This window comes from Scardinius erythrophthalmus (assembly GCF_964197995.2).
Source record: "Scardinius erythrophthalmus genome assembly, chromosome: 1".
In the NCBI taxonomy this organism is placed as follows: domain Eukaryota; kingdom Metazoa; phylum Chordata; class Actinopteri; order Cypriniformes; family Leuciscidae; genus Scardinius; species Scardinius erythrophthalmus.
The window spans coordinates 64488614-64507168 of NC_138221.1; the positions used below are offsets into that span (position 1 = coordinate 64488614).

The 18555-nt window shown below is 37.4% G+C and overlaps 2 protein-coding genes across 4 annotated transcripts in view; both read right to left on the minus strand.

The window, feature by feature from the left end:
* LOC308702097 (NACHT, LRR and PYD domains-containing protein 3-like) overlaps positions 1–13865 on the minus strand; it is a 56807-nt gene extending 42942 nt beyond the window's left edge. For all 3 annotated transcript variants that reach the window (XM_081384744.1, XM_081384742.1, XM_081384743.1), the window contains exon 1: positions 13787–13865. The gene's annotated coding sequence lies outside the window, so the exon portion shown is untranslated. The remainder of the gene's footprint in view (positions 1–13786) is intronic.
* Positions 13866–16396: 2531 nt separating this feature from the next.
* LOC308702111 (protein NATD1-like) lies at positions 16397–18332 on the minus strand. The gene is made up of 3 exons (XM_081384773.1): positions 18084–18332; positions 17809–17927; positions 16397–17727 (listed from the first exon to the last, which is right to left on the minus strand). Exons 1-3 carry the CDS (start codon positions 18253–18255, stop codon positions 17608–17610), a joined length of 411 nt encoding a protein of 136 aa, XP_081240899.1. The 5' UTR covers positions 18256–18332; the 3' UTR covers positions 16397–17607.
* Positions 18333–18555: the final 223 nt, after the last annotated feature.

Here is an 18555-nt window from a genome sequence, read left to right on the forward strand (position 1 = left end):
CTGACGTTCAATCAGGCTTGCGAAATTGGAGCTGGCCTCGAGAAACATTCTGGAAATTGCGGGTAAGACAAAGGATTTACAGTCAGTGAATACTGTGAAGGAAACAAAACTTCCATTGGAGAGGAAAGGGGAAGTTTAAGGGGAGAGAAGATTCTGAAAAAGGAAAATACCAAAAAAAGAGACCAGAAATAAGAAGATAACAATATTACAGATGTGCTGGAAAACATTCAGCTAGAGACTGCAGGTTCAAGAATGAGAAGTGTCATGCGTGTAACAAAATTGGACACATTGCAAGAGCCTGTAGAAATAAGAGAACAGTGGGACAGACAGTATGTGGAGGCAGAGTGTTCTAATGAAAGAAAAGAGGATGAATCAGAGTTATTTGGTGTGTATACAGTATATATAACCTCAAATAAGTGCTGCACGATTAATCGTATCGCAATCGCAATGTCAAGCGTACGCGATTATATGACGCAAAATGCTGCGATTTTATATTAAATAAACAAATTAGCTCAATTAACGCAGCATCTGTTCATTTTTGGCATCCATTTACTAGTGTTACATGATCATTCATGCAAATGCTTTTAAACCATTCATGCGCGATAAGACAAAAAAGAACACGCTGTCAGTGAATGTCCTCCTGACACACACACATACACACGACGCGCGCCAGTATCGCACAGACAGCGCGCCAGTATCAAGTTCTCTTTCGCAGTAGAACGAACACGCATGTATGCCAAAATGAACGCACTGCCTGTGAATGTCCTCCTGACACACACACACACGAGCCACAGATAGACGCACGCCAGTATCGCACAGACAGCGCGCCACTTATCAAGTTCTCTTTAGCGGTAGAACGAACACACATGTATGCCAAAATGAACGCGCTGCCTGTGAATGTCCTGACTGTGACACACACAGAAAGACTCGCGCTAATATCGTGCGTGCACAAAACAGCATGCCAGAATACAGTTCTCTTTCGAGCTTGAACGAACAATAACACACAAAATTGTGCCAAAATGTCTTTTTGTCGAGTATCTTCATAACATAAGAGTAGTCTTATGATGAATGTGAAGAGTTGTGATGACTTGTGAGGCGCGTGTGAGATCCGCGTCTCTGACAGCAGCGGCAGGTCTTAAAGGGACAGTAAGTTACACAGTAGCCACTCACTGCTCTTGACTAAAGAACTAGAAGAAGAAGAAACATATCCGCTGCCCAACACATAAGATTTGTTCACCAAGTTGGCTGGTGGAACATTGTTTAGCAAACTGGACTTGGCGCAGGCATATCAGCAATTAAAATTAGACCAGCACTCAGAGAAATACCTCACCATCAATACTTACCGTTGCCTGTACAAGTACCATCGTCTCAGTTATGGAGTGGCCAGTGCTCCTTCTATTTTCCAGGCTGTCATGGATCAAATCTTGCAAGGGCTAGATCATGTCACCTGTTTACTTGATGACATTCTTGTCACTGCTAGCTCAAAAGAGGAGCACAACAGGTGACTGGACAACGTGCTTTCCAGATTTGGATTTTTTCACTGACTGAGACAGAAAAAAGGTATGCTCAAATTGAGCGGGAAGCATTGTCCATCATCTATGGGGTTAAAAAGTTTCATAAATATTTTTATGGACGGAAGTTCACACTCATAACTGATCACAAGCCTCTGCTGGCAATCCTCGGACCAAAGGCAGCGATACCAACCTTGGCAGATCTTTGAATGCAGCTTTGGGCATTAGTGCTGATGTCTTATAATTATGACATTTGAGTATCGCAAATCAACTGATCACATGAATGCCGATGCAATGTCCAGACTGCCAACCATGGGTAAAGACTGTATTGGGGAAGATGGAAGCATATTCTACTTTTCCAAGGTTGATGAGCTTCCTGTGTCTGCAAGGGACATAGCTCACGCAACACGAAAAGATTCGAGGTTATGCAAAGTGTGGAATTATACACTGAACGGCTGGCCCAACTATGTGTCGGAGGAGGGTCTGAAACCATACTTCACTCACAGTAGGGCTGAACGATACATCAAATTTTCACCGTCATCGCGATATGAACACATCGCAACAGACAGTCTGACACGATGAATAATGCCTGGTTCAGATTACAAGATTTTTGTGTCTGTTACGATAGTCACGGTGTCCGATTACTCGCTCACTCGCGCGCGCGCACACACGCACACACTCACTGTCCCTCGCTCACTCACTCACTCGCGCTCACTCACACTCGCTCACTGGCGCGCACACACACACACACTCACTGTTGCTCGCACTCTCACTCACTCGCGCACACTCACTCTCGCTCACATACTCAGCCCGTCGTGGAGGACAGTTAAAAAATTAAACATGCTAGTCTTTCTGTCGTGATGTCGTGAAGCATCGCAGACGCGACGTAGGTTGTCGCCCACTATGACACACTATAAGAGATGAAACAATCGAATCTTGCATCCCGACGCCCGTTGTCGTTTACGAATCCCCATGACACCCTACGTCAAACGGATCGTGCCAAAATCGCGTTAAAATCGTGTAATCTGAACCAGGCAGGTAATAAACATTTGACCTATCACGCAAAGAACCTATTAAAGCACTAAGATATGGGAAAAGTATAGCTAACATTCACATTTGAATGTTTATCGCAAGTCATATCGTCATCGCAATATTAAACAATGTTATCACACATTGCAGCTTTTCCTCATATCGTGCAGCCCTAACTCACAGACATGAGTTTTCGGAGTACCAAGGCTGTGTGTTGTGGGGAATGCGTGTCATAATTCCCCCCAAATACACCAGAGTTACACCATGAACATCCAGGAATCTGCCATATGAAGGCCCTGGCATGTAGCTACCTGTGGTGGCCAGGTTTGGACGGCTGCATTGAAGAGAGAGTACGGACCTGTAGCTGCTGTCTGGCCGTTCAAAAGTCGCCAGCTGTGGCACCCCTTCATCCGTGGAGATGGCCTGAGTGGCCATGGTAGAGGATCCACATTGATTTCGCAGAAAAAGATAAGCAGTTTTTCCTAGTAGTGATGGACAGCCATTCGAAATGGTTAGAGGTTGTGCCGCTGTCACCAATCACCTCCTCGCTCACCATTGACGCACTTGAGGATTGTTTGAATCTTACGGGTTACCGGAGGAGGTGGTCTCTGATAACGGGCCGCAGCTTGTGTCCGCTGAGTTCACAGATTTCCTGAGAGGGAATGGAATAAAACATACACAAGTCCCTGCCTACCATCCGGCCTCAAACGGTGTTGGAGAAAGAGCTGTTCAGATACTGAAACAGTCACTCCTGAAAGGTGTTTGCGAGAAACAGGGTAAGCAGATGCTTTCACTCAAGCACAGATTGGCAAACTTCTTGATAATGTACCGTAGTACACCTCATACGGCCACTAGGTACACATGATATATCAACCACATATCGTTATCGGCCGATAAATGGTCATTTTTATGTTATCGTTATCGATCCGCTAAGAAATTAGGCCGATATATCAAAGCCGGAAGATAATAGACTATTTACTTCTGTTAAGAGATGCGCGCTGTTCGCCATGATGGTTTTGAATGATTGGAATCACTTCGAAAAGGAAGATAATTCAGTGCAGCACAAATCTGTCACATAGGCTTCATAACATTATAACAAGAGAACGCCTGTAAAAGCATGTTGTGAATTTGTTTCAGCGCATCGAGCACGTTGTGGCGGAAAGTGCGCGTCTATGGAGTTAAGTCTTCATGACCAGCACAGACAATTTCTCTTGAGCATTCGCAGCATTTTGTGCCATTGTAAGCTGTAATATGTTTATTTTTTATGTGTGTATATATATATATATGATAAATCTAATATAGGATGTGTTTGGTTGAGTTAATAAACGATGCAGTAAAGCGCTTAATTGTACTTAGTTTTGACCATCTTTATCTTTAGCGTGCGCAGCTCAAACAGCAATGCACATTTATAACTATGATTGGGACTGTCATATACATGGCATTATAATGAGAATACTATTGTAATAAAACTTTGTGAATTCTCTGGGTTTATTTGCCGTGTTTCAGCGCGTTGTTGTGGGAATAGCGCTTCCAGAACAGGGGTTACATGTTTTGACCAGTGCAGTCAAGTCCGCTTGTGCATTCATGTCATTTTGTGCATAAATATTATAAGTCGTAATATTAAGTTTATGTAATATAGATATCTGATTAGTCTCACATAGGATGCGTTTCGTTGATTTAAACAACCTGCTAGAAAAGTTCTTCAGTTTCCCGGTGCTCGTTCTCTTCAGCTTCAGCGCACGCAGTTCAAACAGCAATGATGTCATTTGAAACAGTAAGCCTAATATTAAAGATGTTTACTATTACTGCAATATTAAAAATGTTTTTTTTCTTTCTCCAAAACCATTGATGCGTTATTATTAATAACTTGTATTATTTTCATCAACAATATGGTTTGATTAAAATAATCACCTTATTGTCCGTGCAGAGGCAATTCCATTTTATTTATCTATGGCAATTGGCAAACATGTTTCTTTATGCAGCCCAATGTTTTCCAATGACTTGTTTTGGTAACACTTTACAATAAGGTATCATTTGGTAATGCATTAACTAACATGAACTAACAGAGAGCAATAGCCTTTGTTAATGTTAGTTAATAAAATATTTGTGTTCATGTAAGTTCACAGTGCATTAACTAAGGTTAACAGATACAACTTTGAATCTTAAAAATTTCTTATAAAATGTTGAGCTTAACATTAAGTATTAAGTAAGTATATAACTATTGTTCATTAATTGTTGGTTCATGCTAACTAAAGGCCTGTTCACACCGGGATGAATTTTGCGCGTGATATTCGCCGACGTTTAACGCCTCGTGACTAAACAAAGGGCGCCAATGTGAGTGTGCACACAGACGCGAAAAACGCCACGCGCAAAGCGTCATTTTTAAAAAAACGCCTCGGGTTCGTTTTTTTGGTTTGAAAAAACTATCCGACCAATGAGATTGGTGCTTTTGCTCACGTGTCTGGAGCTTCTGAAGTTACAGTAAAACACAACTTAGGGGCGCTCAAACACAAAACGGTCTTGCCGAGCACACATAAGTAACGGCGAAGAAGATATACGCCAAGTAGCGTCTACACTGCTGGGAAGAAATAAGACGAGGAAGATGCAAGGCAAGATGAATGTAGAGCTGCTGGTCTCGTTGGTGTCGAAACATAAAGAACTATATGACAAACACGACAGCAACTACAAAAATCTTGATAAAAGAGAACTGCTTGAAATATCCATGTTTTCTTTGTATGATTTTGACAAGCGCGTAAATACTTGCTCTCTTCTTCTGAGTGACAAGCGAGTGTCAGAAGCGTAAAGTCACCTTGTGTACCGGGGTATTTCTGTTTTACATTAAGCGCCATCTAATGTCAGGGAATGAATTTGCATGTTCACTCGACTCATCGTCAGCGGAAATCGCTTGGGTGTGAACACAAAAAACGCGTTGAAAAACGCTGGCGAATAACGCGCGCCGATATTCGTCCCGGTGTGTAGGGTCTTTAATACTAACAGAATGAAACCTTATTATAAAGTGTTACCATTTTTAATAAAGAAAGTTGGCCATAGAAGTGTAAAATTAATTTGAAAAGTTAAGGATTCTTACACTGGTTCAAACTAGGCTACTGTATTGTACATGTTTGATTTATGTTGAAGTGTTTGGGACATGGCTATTGATGGTGAGCCTTTTGTTTTATGTATTCAGGCTATCAAAGTATATCAAAATTTGAATTTAGATTTATCGGCCAACAATATATCAGTTATTGGCTTTCAAATGTAAAGAATTATCGGTTATCGGTATCGACCAAAATTTTAATATTGGTGCATCCCTAACGGTCACAGTAAGACAACAGCGGAGCTGTTCCTCAAGCGTCACATCCGAACACGCTTTTCACTCTTGAAGCCTGATCTAGCTAAGTCTGTTCAAGAAAAACAGCAGGAACAAAAGAAACAGCATGATCGGGGGAAAAGAGTCCTAGGAGCCTTTGTGGAGGACGAACCAGTAAGAGTTCGAAATTTCAGAGGACAGGAGAAATGGTTGAGCGCATCTGTGATCGAACAAAAGGGTCCTGTAAGTTACCTCGTGCAGGAGGGTCAGAGAAGGCGCACTGTGCATGTGGACCATATGTTACCAAGAAACGATGCAGAAGGATCTCCCTTGCATGGTGTGTTAGATTTCCCGAATCCAGCTGTCACTGATGGTTTCAGTGGAGCATTGAGCTTTCCTATGATCAGAGACAGTTCTATGCCAATCATTGAGCCTGAGATCACTGGAAACACAGAGAACTTCACTGCACAAGATCCAGTGAGTGCAACACCCTCAGTGAAAGCTGTTCGCAGATACCCACGGAGAGTTTGCACTGCTCCAAAAAGGTTGGATTTATAAGTATTTTACTATTATGGGTTTGATGCTAAAGGAACAAGTTGTTGTAATGTTGTGAAATATTGTTACCGGAAAATTATTAACTGTTGTGTTTTCCCTGTTGCACAGATGTGATTTATTTTTTTTCTAAAGAAAGTGTTTCAAAACTAAAGGGGAAGGAGTGTAATAGATGTGCTAAGTGACGGATATGTTAAGCCACGACCAATGTTTTGTATGTGAGTGGTCCGTAGTTGCTGAAGAACATGCAAAGCGAGTGTCTCTCATTCTTCTTCCAGATTCAGCCTCCTATCAAAATATATTACACATTGTGTGGTAAAGTTTAGAATATTCAATATTTATGTACCCCTGTGTGTGTGTACTTAACTATATGTTGGGGACAAAAACCTCCCTTGTCCTTGGATGTCCTCATTTGTAAATTAAGTATAAAAATAAAGTAGCCTAATTAAAGTTTTTTTTGTTTTGTTTTTTATGTAAAAATGCAAAAAAGTTGTGTGTGATCTGTGGAGTAAGGTTAGTGTAAGGGTATAGAATATACAGTTTGTACAGTATAAAAACCATTACACCTATGGAATATCCCCATTAAGATAGATAAGTAAACTAAGCCAACGTGTGTGTGTGTGTGTCTCTCTTGTTTTCCCTACTTGGGGACCAAATGTCCTCATAAGGAGAGTAGCCTACCCAGCGGGCACCTTGACGTCAATTTGACATCAACAAATAGTCAAGACTTTGACCACCATGTATGACATGCATGAATATGCATATTTTCATTATATTTTGTAATTATTTCCTTGTGGTTGTAAAGATGCCTAACAAAGGTATCAATCTGACATGTTTTTTCTGGTCCCTACATCTCAGGTCAATATCATTGACATTAAATCGATGTTGATTTGATGTCAGGAAACAAGACGTCAAATTGATGTGAAATTTATGTCAAAACAATGTCTGAAATGTCTGAAAAAGTATATTTATTACTCATTGTAAATCAATGTGACAACATCTAAAAGACCTACCCTGAATGATCTTGAAAGTTGTAGACCTGGGTCTATGTATTTTGCATGTGTGTTTTTATTTATTTAAATCCTAGCATATTTACATTTAGTTCACGTTTAAAATGACAGCAGACACTATAATTGCATATACTATAAAAGGTCAATTTAATCTGATCTGAATCTTAAAGCTTGATATTGAATGATATCAAAATAGCATTAAAATGACATCAACATCATGGCATCCTGATGTCAAATAGATGCCCAGCAGGCACAGGATATAGACTACAACATCGGTCAGACGTTGGATTTTGGTTGAAAATGAAGTCGGGTTGACGTCTAAATCCAATGCTTGTTTGACGTCAAGCTCCAGCGTTGGGCAGTCGTTCAATTTTGGTTGGAATAAACCAAACAAAAAGGTGAAAGGCATGGCCGTATATATTACCAGCTTCACTTAAAGCTAACCAGATTTACTTTATTTAATTTCCGGTTTAAAGAAATAATATTTTGTATTTTAAAGTCACCATGATGGTGGTGAGCGTTTGCTTTAGTTGTGCTCTTGACCCTTGACTCTTTAAATTACACTTTTCTCTGGCTGCTATAATTGTGTGTATATAAACCACAATTGTTGTAGTTTAAAAAGCCAAGAGAAAATGAGATCAGGAGATCTATCTTTTTGTTTGGTTTATTCCAAACAATATTCAACGACTGCCCAACGTTGGAGCTTGACGTCAAACAAACATCAACCCAACTTTCATTTTCAACCAAAATCCAACGACCGACGTTGTAGTCTATATCCTGTGCCTGCTGGGATCAACATCATGACATCTTGACATCAAATAAATGTTGAATTGACATCAAATGCCAACAAAGCATGACATCAAACTAACATCAAAATGACATCAGCAGAGGTCAAAATCTTGATATCAAATTGACATCGACACTTTGACGTCAATATGACTTTCATTTTTGACCTATTTCGTGACGTAATTTTGACATCAATGTTTGATGTCACATTGATGTTAAATTGACATCAAATGCCCACTGGGTAATACCTGTAAAAAATTTTTTTTTTTTTTTTTTGGTCCCAATGTGGTAAACAGCTTATTAATTAAGTGTTTACAGATAACATAGAACCAGATCACATTGAACAAACGTTATATTAACGTTACAGGAAGAACTTTGATCATTACTTTGAGAGAACCTTGAGAGAACGTTAGCCAGAGTTGAGAATGTTTCCTGTTAGCTGGGATACAGTGATGTGAACTACTCAAACTTTTTAATGGAATTTCGCTATTTGTAATTGAAAATATGCTATAATTTACATGATCCATGTTATTCATAAATTAATGTGACGAGACAAGAAACGTGTTGTGTTTTTAACATATTAGACATACAAATAAGAGTGAATGTACAGTAGGCTACAAGCAGGGGCGGAGTGGCAATCGGGAGAGTCGGGACTTTTCCCGGTGGGCCGGTAGTGTTTTGAGGCCGCGGAGGGCCGGTCTGATAATAGTTATACATTGCGAGTTATTTTAGCAACACCCGTCTGGCGGCCTGATGTGCGGCCGCTTCTCGCTGGTCAAACTGTGCAGCCTCTCTGCTCAACACAGTATATAAAAGTGCTCAACCCGTTCGGCAGGTCCAACCATGTCTATAGGATTTTCAAAAACATAGGGGGGTCAGTGAGCGGCCCCTCCCAAAATCGGGTCGGCCTTTGATGTAAAAAGCCGCCGAACACCTCTTTTTCCTCGTCACGTCTTGGAAGTCTAACGTCCGTAAGAGTGAGTTAAATGATGGAAAGGCAAAAAAGAAAACTTATCTTGTTATTTCGAGATATTAAGACGTTATTTCAACATAATATCTCGTTATTTCGACATAATAAGTCGTTATTTCGACATAATAAGGGGGCATTCTAATCTGCATTAAGCTAGCCTACATTAAGCGTTCTTAGGCCTAATGGTTTTCTATGGGAGGAAATTGCTTAACGTGTAATTAAACGTTGCGTTCATATTCTGGGCTCATCTGATTTTTAGTACACTGTTAGACCTTACCGGGGTTTTTTACAGTAAAATACTGGCAACACTGTTGCCAGTAATTTACTGTTAATTGTACAGTATGTTACTGTAAAAATGCACTAAAACTCGAGTTAACTAATTTCACTTGCAGAAAACGACTGTCTTAAATGAACCAACTGTCATTTAAAAGTATTAACTAAAATGTATAATGCATTAATAAAGTGAGCAAAGTATTACTGTGAACTTATTTAATTTGAAACCACAAAAATGTTTTGGTAAATTAAAGAGATTTCCACTGGACCAGCAACTACACAGTCACCGCCTGTTAAATAAAGCAACATGCAGCATATCATCAATGTTTGTAGATCTTCTCCTGGACTGAAGCACAGGCTCTACTCTTCTGCACAATGGTGACCCAAAAAACTAACTTTTACAGGAAACTACTGGCAACAGTGTTGCCAGTATAAACCTGTTTTATAACTTACAGTTTATTACTGTTAAAATACATGTTGTGGGTGTGTCTTTTTATCTTATACTGTTAACCCTTTCAACCCCACAGGGAAATCCACACTACAAAGAGTAAAAAGTAACATTGAGACAGTGTTGCAGTGAGATAATTAAGTGAATATGTAAGTGATTGTTGAGCATTAGTGATGAACACCTGCTGTTAGAACAGAAAATAGAGAAACACAAGAACTACAACTGACTTCCAGACATTACACATTATTACACTTATTATTATGACTTTATTTCTGTCAGGCATCTACAGAAGTTGTTGTTGAGATGTTTAATTGAAAATGTTTGGTTTGAAGTTACCATTATAGAGATCAGTGCTTGCTTTAGTTGGGATGCTGATGTTAAAACATTAGTGTTTCTTTTGCTGCTTGAGCTGTGTTTTTGTAAATCACACTTGTGCACACACACAGTTTATGAATGATGGTGGTTATGTTGATTATGGTGATAAAATCATCATATAGCCTGTTCATTCACTAAGGAGTTCATTCTCACTCATTCAGAGATTAATCCTCAATCAAAAGTGTTACATTATCACCACTGTGAAACCACAGCAATACATTACAACGACTTTTTTTTTAACACATCATGCATAAACCAAAAAAAAAAAAAAACAGAGCTATGCTGTCTTTTAGAAACACAGAGATATCACAATTTAGCACATGAATCTCAACAATGGTGGCAATATTTTTTTTTATTATTCATGCAGCAGTGCATGCTGGGAGTTTTATACTATCCTGGAACCCAGCATGCATTGCGACATGAAACTTTTGATTGTCACCATTGCTGAGATTCATATACTGATTGTTGATGTCTGTGTGTGTCTGAGTCAAGCAGGAGTTAAAAATGTTTTAATGCACTCTATGATTACAATATTGTTCAGAAGACATGATTACAGAGATATTGATTTCATGTTATAGATTCACAGATAAATATGAAATATCCATAAATTCATTGAATATATACAGGAAAGATCTGAAAGTCAGACATGTCCAGGATGATTGTTAAATCATCACAAAAGCCAAAAACAACTAATCATCTTCATCTTGACTTTTTCTTGCTATAACAAATGTGTTTAATAAACTCACTATTACAGCAGTCAGAGAGAGAGATGAATGGTAAGACGTCCAGGGACAAGAGACCAATTAAAGCAAATACTAATCTCCATTATGGTGACAACAAACTTTATTATTAACTAAATTTGTGTTAATTCTCAACAAGAACTTTTGTACATGTATGAAAGAAATAATCGTAAACTGGTTTGTAAACTGGTTTCACACTCTGTGTTGCTGGAAGTCAGTGGTAGTTTCTGTGTTTCTCTTTTTTCTGTTCTTGATTCTCTGTCCGTTCAGTGATTCTGCTTATCAGGTGTTCATCAGTGTCTCAGTTCACTCACTTCTTTTCATTCAAGTGGACTATATTAGTGAACTAATGTAGGGAATAGTGAATGAGGGTATAGGGTGTGATTGGGAAAACAGCCTCTGAGTGTCGACTTTGAGCACTGTTAATTCACAGTATATTCCTGTAGGCTATTTTTATTTTCTACGGTATATTACTGTTTTAATGGAAAATGGTATGATATTGTCAGAATTACAGCAATTACAGATTTTTTTTACAGCAAGAGTTAACAGTGTAGGCTACATAGCATTTTTATGATTTTAGTATCATAATGATTAATAAATGCACGCACAATTATCCGTGAACTTGATTTGAACAAACGCCTTTCAACTTGTGCAAAATTCAGAATTAAATGAATGTGCAGCAATTTGCACAAATAGAGAGTCTGTAGGCCTATTGTAGCCATTAAATAAGCGCATTTAGTTTCATATTTGTTAAAATATATAATGTCATTTCTTTTCCATTTATGTTTATTTATGAAAAGTGAACAGCACGAATAAGATATGATGCCTATCAAGAGACAGAGGGTCAGACAGACATGATTTTGACCATTTCATTCAGTTTTGTTTTGTAGAAAACCTTTCATTAAAGTGAATTTCGTTTTGTATAAATTGTATCTTAATTTTAATCATTTTTTAAATAATAATAAGCAAATATAACAAACAGACAATATAGCCTAATCATGGAGGCGCCCGCGCGGTCAATTGCATTGCACGTTAACTGAGCGCATCTCATCCGAACTAACGAAACTCAGTGTATGCCTCACACAGACATGCGAAACACATCAAATACACAAAGCTTGAAATAACTTTAAACGAAATAATTCAAAACGAAAAGAAAAAGGCTTGCCTACTCTCTGATTACGTAATCATGCATTTCTCTAGGCGCGTTCACTATATATGGCGATCGTCAACTTCATCTTTGCAGCCGACACCCGACACTGTCAGAAAACACTAATTTATTACTAAAAATCAATGCACGCGTTACCGGATTTACAAATGCACATCTTGCTTGTTGCACGCACATAAATGTTGAAATAACGAAATATTATGTTGAAATAACCTTATTAATAAGCTACTAATAGCCTACATCTTTTAGAATATTTGATTGAATGCTGAATGTTGCGCTTGTTCAATTTAATAAAATTAAAACTTTAATTGTGATCATTAAAATAATTGAATATTAAATATTTAGTGGCCAAGTTTTGCTCAATTATTATTTGTATAACTGCGCAGCTCCCCCGTCAATGATCTAGCACCCCTCAGCACAAGCGTTAAAAAATCTGGCGCTGAGAAGGTCAGACTCAAAAATTATGGAGGAGGAGGCAGTGAAATGCTCCAAAATAACAGACATGTTCCGGGCATCAACAAGCAAAGATACTACAGGTGAAATAAACTGAAGCACATGTTGTCAAAGCTAGGCACAGATGGGAATTAGCACCAGCTATGCAGCCAGCCAGCCAAAAGCTTGTGTAATTTGAAAGTAGCAGTGGTAAATATGAGACAAATAAAAAGTTTACTATTGAGTGACTATCTAGGCTACTAGTGGCAGATTTCCTAGTTTTAAAACGAGTAACCTCCCTTGGCTGCTGCTGCTATGTTAAGTGTATACAGATTATGTTAACACTAGCAGAAGCTAACGAGCAAGGTGTCGTGTCACCGTGAAAATGCCATAGACCCTTTTCAACAGGGTGATGATGACACGTTTTAACGGTCATCATCCGCATAAATCCTGGAAAGTTTTTTTTAATATTTTCAATTGAAAAAAATATGTATTTACATTTAACACTATTTTATATTATATTACCTTTAATAAAATTACAAAAAAAAAAACGAGTTAATGCTGCTGTGAGGGTTTCTAATGCTGCGTCTGTGGGAGTGATGACAAAGTGACTTATATTTCTCTCTTCTGAGTTCTTCTGACTGCCGTTATCCATCTCTCGCAATTTTTTTACTCTTTTAGAAAGTTGTGAAAAAACTATAGAGGAACAAAAAAAATCTATTTAATATTCTCTCATTCACTGCTATATTTTTTAGCAAAGGTTTTTTTTTTTTTTTTTTTTTTTTTTTTTTTTTTTTTACCACCGAGGGCCGGTGGTCTACGAAATTTCCCGGTAGATTTTTTGGTCCCACTCCGCCCCTGGCTACAAGACATGATTACGGGCTTGTTCTCAGCCCAAAGTGTTTTGCTCTTACTTGTTTCTCGTTACATCGTTTTATTTAACGTTAGTTTATTATTTTTTTCAGGTAACAGCACAACATGTTACAATCAGAAATACAATCTGTGTACGTTTATCCATTTTCATGAGTAGGTTATTACAGTTTGCCTACCACCGTGAAGTAGCAGTTAGCTAACAATAGCTTTAACGTGTTTGAGTTCGACATATTTACACGCAAATGCTATATAGGTAGATTTTATTGATACTGCTATTGATATTATAGATATAAAACGTTTAAAGAAACTTACCGTGAGATTTGAGGCCATTTCTGATCTTGAATTCTCTGACATGGCGTCTGTTTGTCTGAATCGACAACTTTCGGTTTCATTCTCTGAGACAGACAGGTCAACATCAAGCCCCGCCCCAAACTGACTGATCGTGATGACGTTAAGCTACGCGCTCTCTACGTACTCTACTGCAACTGCACTGGTGTTATTGTATTACAGTTTTTCTCGATTGGGTTGGCTCATTTCTTGAAACCGAGATGACATTCTCAAAACCATAAGGTCATTTGGCCAAACAGTCTTACAGTTCTGCTCAACATTATAGCTCACTAGCAAAATCAAATATCTTTCCCCAAACTCTTCTTCCATGCTTCAAAAGCAGATTCCTTTCCCATATAAAAGGTCAGTACAGTCAAAATAGCACAGATCCTTCTCAATTGCCTTGGCACATGTGCATTCATTTAGTGCTTTTGTCAAAATAACCTGGATGGTTTAGCACAACACCATGGATCCCCTGCAAAAGCTCATATCTCTCCCAAAACAGTTTATCCATGTGTCAAAACTAAATATCCTTCTCATATAAATAGCCAATGCCCCCAAAATGCATTACCTTTGGCATTGTTTAAGCACTGCAAGTCAAAATGCTTAGACGTTTTGTCACTGAGGCACAGGTCTAGCAACAGAATACCACTATGAATAAAACTAAAAGATTTTACAGTAAAATCAGCCTCCAATAAACCACTCATACTCAAGGAAACTGTAAACATTTTTATTCGTACAAAGAAATGTTAACATTAGAGAACATACTGTGAAAAGAAAACATATACAGGATTCTGTAAATGTGAACAGTTATAAACACAAACAAAAACCCTAACTGTTTGATTGGTCATCTGAGATGTGGGAAACTGCTCCTTCGTTAGTTCTAATTTCACCTGATTGATTGTCAAGTACTGTCATAAATTTATCAAATGTTCCAAGAAATTCTTTCATGGTATTATATCTTTGACTAATTTTGACAGTTGAACAGACAATTGTGCATATGATGACTTACACAATGAAACCATGCTGATATGTTTTGGAGAGAGTAACCATTTCACTGAAAAATCAACTAATCAGTTTAGATCAGCAAGATCTATTTATTTGGAAAATGTGCTAAATGTGGGCTCATTGTGCTAACTGTAGCTACTTGTACATAATCATTTGAAAAAAAGCACAGAGTCACTTGAGACATGTACTAAAGCATTTGCAATTTGATAAAAACCAATGAAAAATGACATTCTGTTGTGAACAATTGCAAGGTGGTTTGGAGATTTGTCCATGTTATTTTGAGAATGTCATCTCGGTTTCAAGAAATGAGCCAAACCAATCGAGAAAAACTGTAAAATAATAAATAAATAAATCGCAAGAAAAAAAAATACTGCAAACTGCACTGGACTAGAGTCTAGAAGTGCCACTTAAAATGAAATAAAGAAGTGAGTACTTATTCATTTCAAAAGTAAAATATATAAATATATAAATGGATAAATCGCTTTTTAACTGATTGATGAATTGGGTTAATTAGGGCGATGTGGGACACCTAAGCTTTAATATGGAGGTATTTCGTACTACACCATTATAAATATCGCCATATTATAGCCAGTGTTGCCAACTTAGCAATTTTGTTGCTAGATTTAGCAACTTTTCCGACTACCCTAGCAACTTTTTATTCAAAAAGCACCTAGCAACAAATTTAGCAATTTTTTTTAATTTATTTGGCAACTTTTAGCAACTTTTGGAAAGTGATTCTAATCCAAACAACACACGTACAAGCTAGCTAAATAGACAGAGCAGTTCATTCATCCAGTTCATTCGCTGTGGAAATGTGGAAATCGCCAATTCGCCATAGACAGTATAAGAAATCGCTGTTAAAACCGGAAAACAAAAGACAACGAGCGCAGGGGTGGGGCTACAGGCACAGAGGCCGCTGGCGGCAGCAGTAGCACGCATTTCACATTTTTGGCAAAATAATTTAAACAAATTTCATGTTTCACTGGTTGATAAGAAAATAGCCTATGTTAAATGTAATTGTAAAGTGTTTAACTGTACAACATCAATGTTGTATTTAAAAATGAAAAAATCTGATCATGAAAAAGTGTTGTTTGTATTACTTTTACAAATACTGTAGCCTATGTATGTATGTATACATAATATATTTATGTATTTTTAATTTTTTTACAAACAAATCTAAATTAGCATTTCAAATAATATCTACGTATTACATAATGGCGTAGTGTTGTATTGCGATTACGTAATGACGTCATAGCACAATGACGTCACAACATCATTTAGCAACTTTTAGCAACAAATTGATCTGCCTTTAGCAACTTCCCCTGAAAATTAGTTGGCAACACTGATTATAGCTGGATTGTAAAGTGTTTTTCATGTCATTGAGGAGAGCGGGACAGTTGTCAAATACCAGGAACCCCATGTAAAAAATAAATAAATAAAAAATAAATAAATACTTGCATACATGCAATAAAATGTAAATTAACATGGTGAAGTTAATTTAAAAAAAAAATCAAATAATGTTTTAGAAGTTAAAGTAAGATAAAAAAAAGAAATTATAACTTTCATTCAGTAAGGACACAGTAAATTAAATTGATCAAAAGTGACATTAAAGACATTTTATAATGTTACAAATGTTCAATGTTTCAAATAGGCTAAATTGTGAACTTTTGATATATTTGTAACCTTTGGCTTAACGTATTAAGAAAGCCAGACTACAGGTAATAGGTTATTTCACCAACCAGGAAAATAAAATATAAATTCCCCAAATGTGTTTACAATAATATGAAGGACCCTGCTGGATCAAACTGGATTTCACAAACATAATCTTATTCCACTAAAAGCTTTCTAGGGAGAATGGAAAGGCGTAGCAACAAACACTAGTCCCAAACAGAATAATGAACAAACTTCTTGTGGTGCATAGATCCCAAAAAAAAAAAAAAAAAAAAGATCCACACACAAAAATTGGCCATAAAATATAACAACAGTTCAACTTCAAAAGAAATGAAATCACAATTAATAATAATATTTAAAATCTTTCAAACAGCTTCACCTTAATTTAATTTTTGAACACAAATGACAAAAATGTCGAACACTTCTCATCACAGATAGGGCTACTGTACAGTAACGCCCCTGAAATACAAATGTGGCAAAAGCACAAACACAAACAAGATAGAAAAACTAATTCTAATGAACCAAGAGCCAGAGAAAATATTAGAGACACACAACCTGTCAGATATTAATCATAGAATCCTGGAAAAAATAATGTATCACAATTTCCACAAAAATATTAAGCTTTCAAGTTTTCAACATTGATAATAATACAAACATTTATTAATAACTGACCAAATCATCATATCAGAAGGAAGACTGGAGTAATGATGCTAAAATTCAGCTTTGATCACAGGAATAAATTACATTTACATTACAGTACATTTACATTTTAATTTTGAACAGATTTTATATTGCAATATATTGTAAGAATAAATATTTTATTCTCACATTACTGTTTGTACTGTGATGTTGATTATTCCAAATGTCTGACTTGTGTACTGTACATTAATAAAAAATTATAATATAATAGTCTACCATCTGCTAGTGTGTTCTAGATGTTTGTATAGTGTTTTGTACAGTAACTAGGGAATTGTCAGGCAGTTGCTGAGTGGTTACTAGGGTTTTCTGGGTGGTTGCTAGCCTGTTTCTAAGCAGTAGATTGGTCACCTTATATGGTTGATGTATCAATGTAAAAACATATGATCATAAAGAAAAAGCACAGAGGTAGAATCTGTGTAACTCTGCCTTTATTTATCTTCAATATGAGTCTGGTATCTCAGATGTTGATTTTCATCCACATATTTCCTGATGTACCAACAGGAGATCCTCGCTTTCATGTTTTCTTCAACAATGAAATCCAGCGCAGCCTGAAGAAGAAAAGAAGTAGATGATTGAGTTACAGGAAACAGCAGAAGTTGAGTAAGTGAGGGAGTTTAAAGCGGTTTGACCTTCGCCAGGTGTGCAGCGACACCTTTACCCCTGTGAGATTGAGGGACCTCAGTAGACATCAACTCCACCAGCTGATCATGTGTGATAGTGTACTTCAGCACTGCACTACTCGCTGCTCCTGCTCACACCACAGACACACAGGGGGATGTTGTTATCAGTGATGCAGGCTCATAACCTAGAGTGCTGCCTATCTAGTGGACATCAGCGCGACTGAATCTGCTGTGTTGATGCTCACTAGGTTTGAGACAGAATGAATAACGTTATTTCCTCTTACCGTCGCAGTCGAGAGTGAGTGTGAAGCGCTGATTCTGTCTGTCGTGAATCACACACAGATTCGAGGCGTCAGTACATGATCCACAACATGTGTGTTTGCGGAGTCGTTGACTGATCTTATATCCTCGAGTGAACCGAAACACGCAGTTTACAGACAGTAAGTGTCGCGCCATGATGTGACGTCACCAAACAGTGTGTATTAACAACAACAGCAGAGGGCGCTGTGATCATGTGTATTCCTCCCTCACATCTGAGATAGATAGATAGATAGATAGATAGATAGATAGATAGATAGATAGATAGATAGGCCCAATACAACTTTTAACACACTTTAAAATAATTGTACTTTAGTATATTTTCTAAAAACATATTTAAAAACAAGCATACTTTTAACATATTTCTGAAAAGTGCACTATAAGTACATTGGTAATAAATGTATGCTTAGTTACACTTTTAAGAAATATGCTAAACAC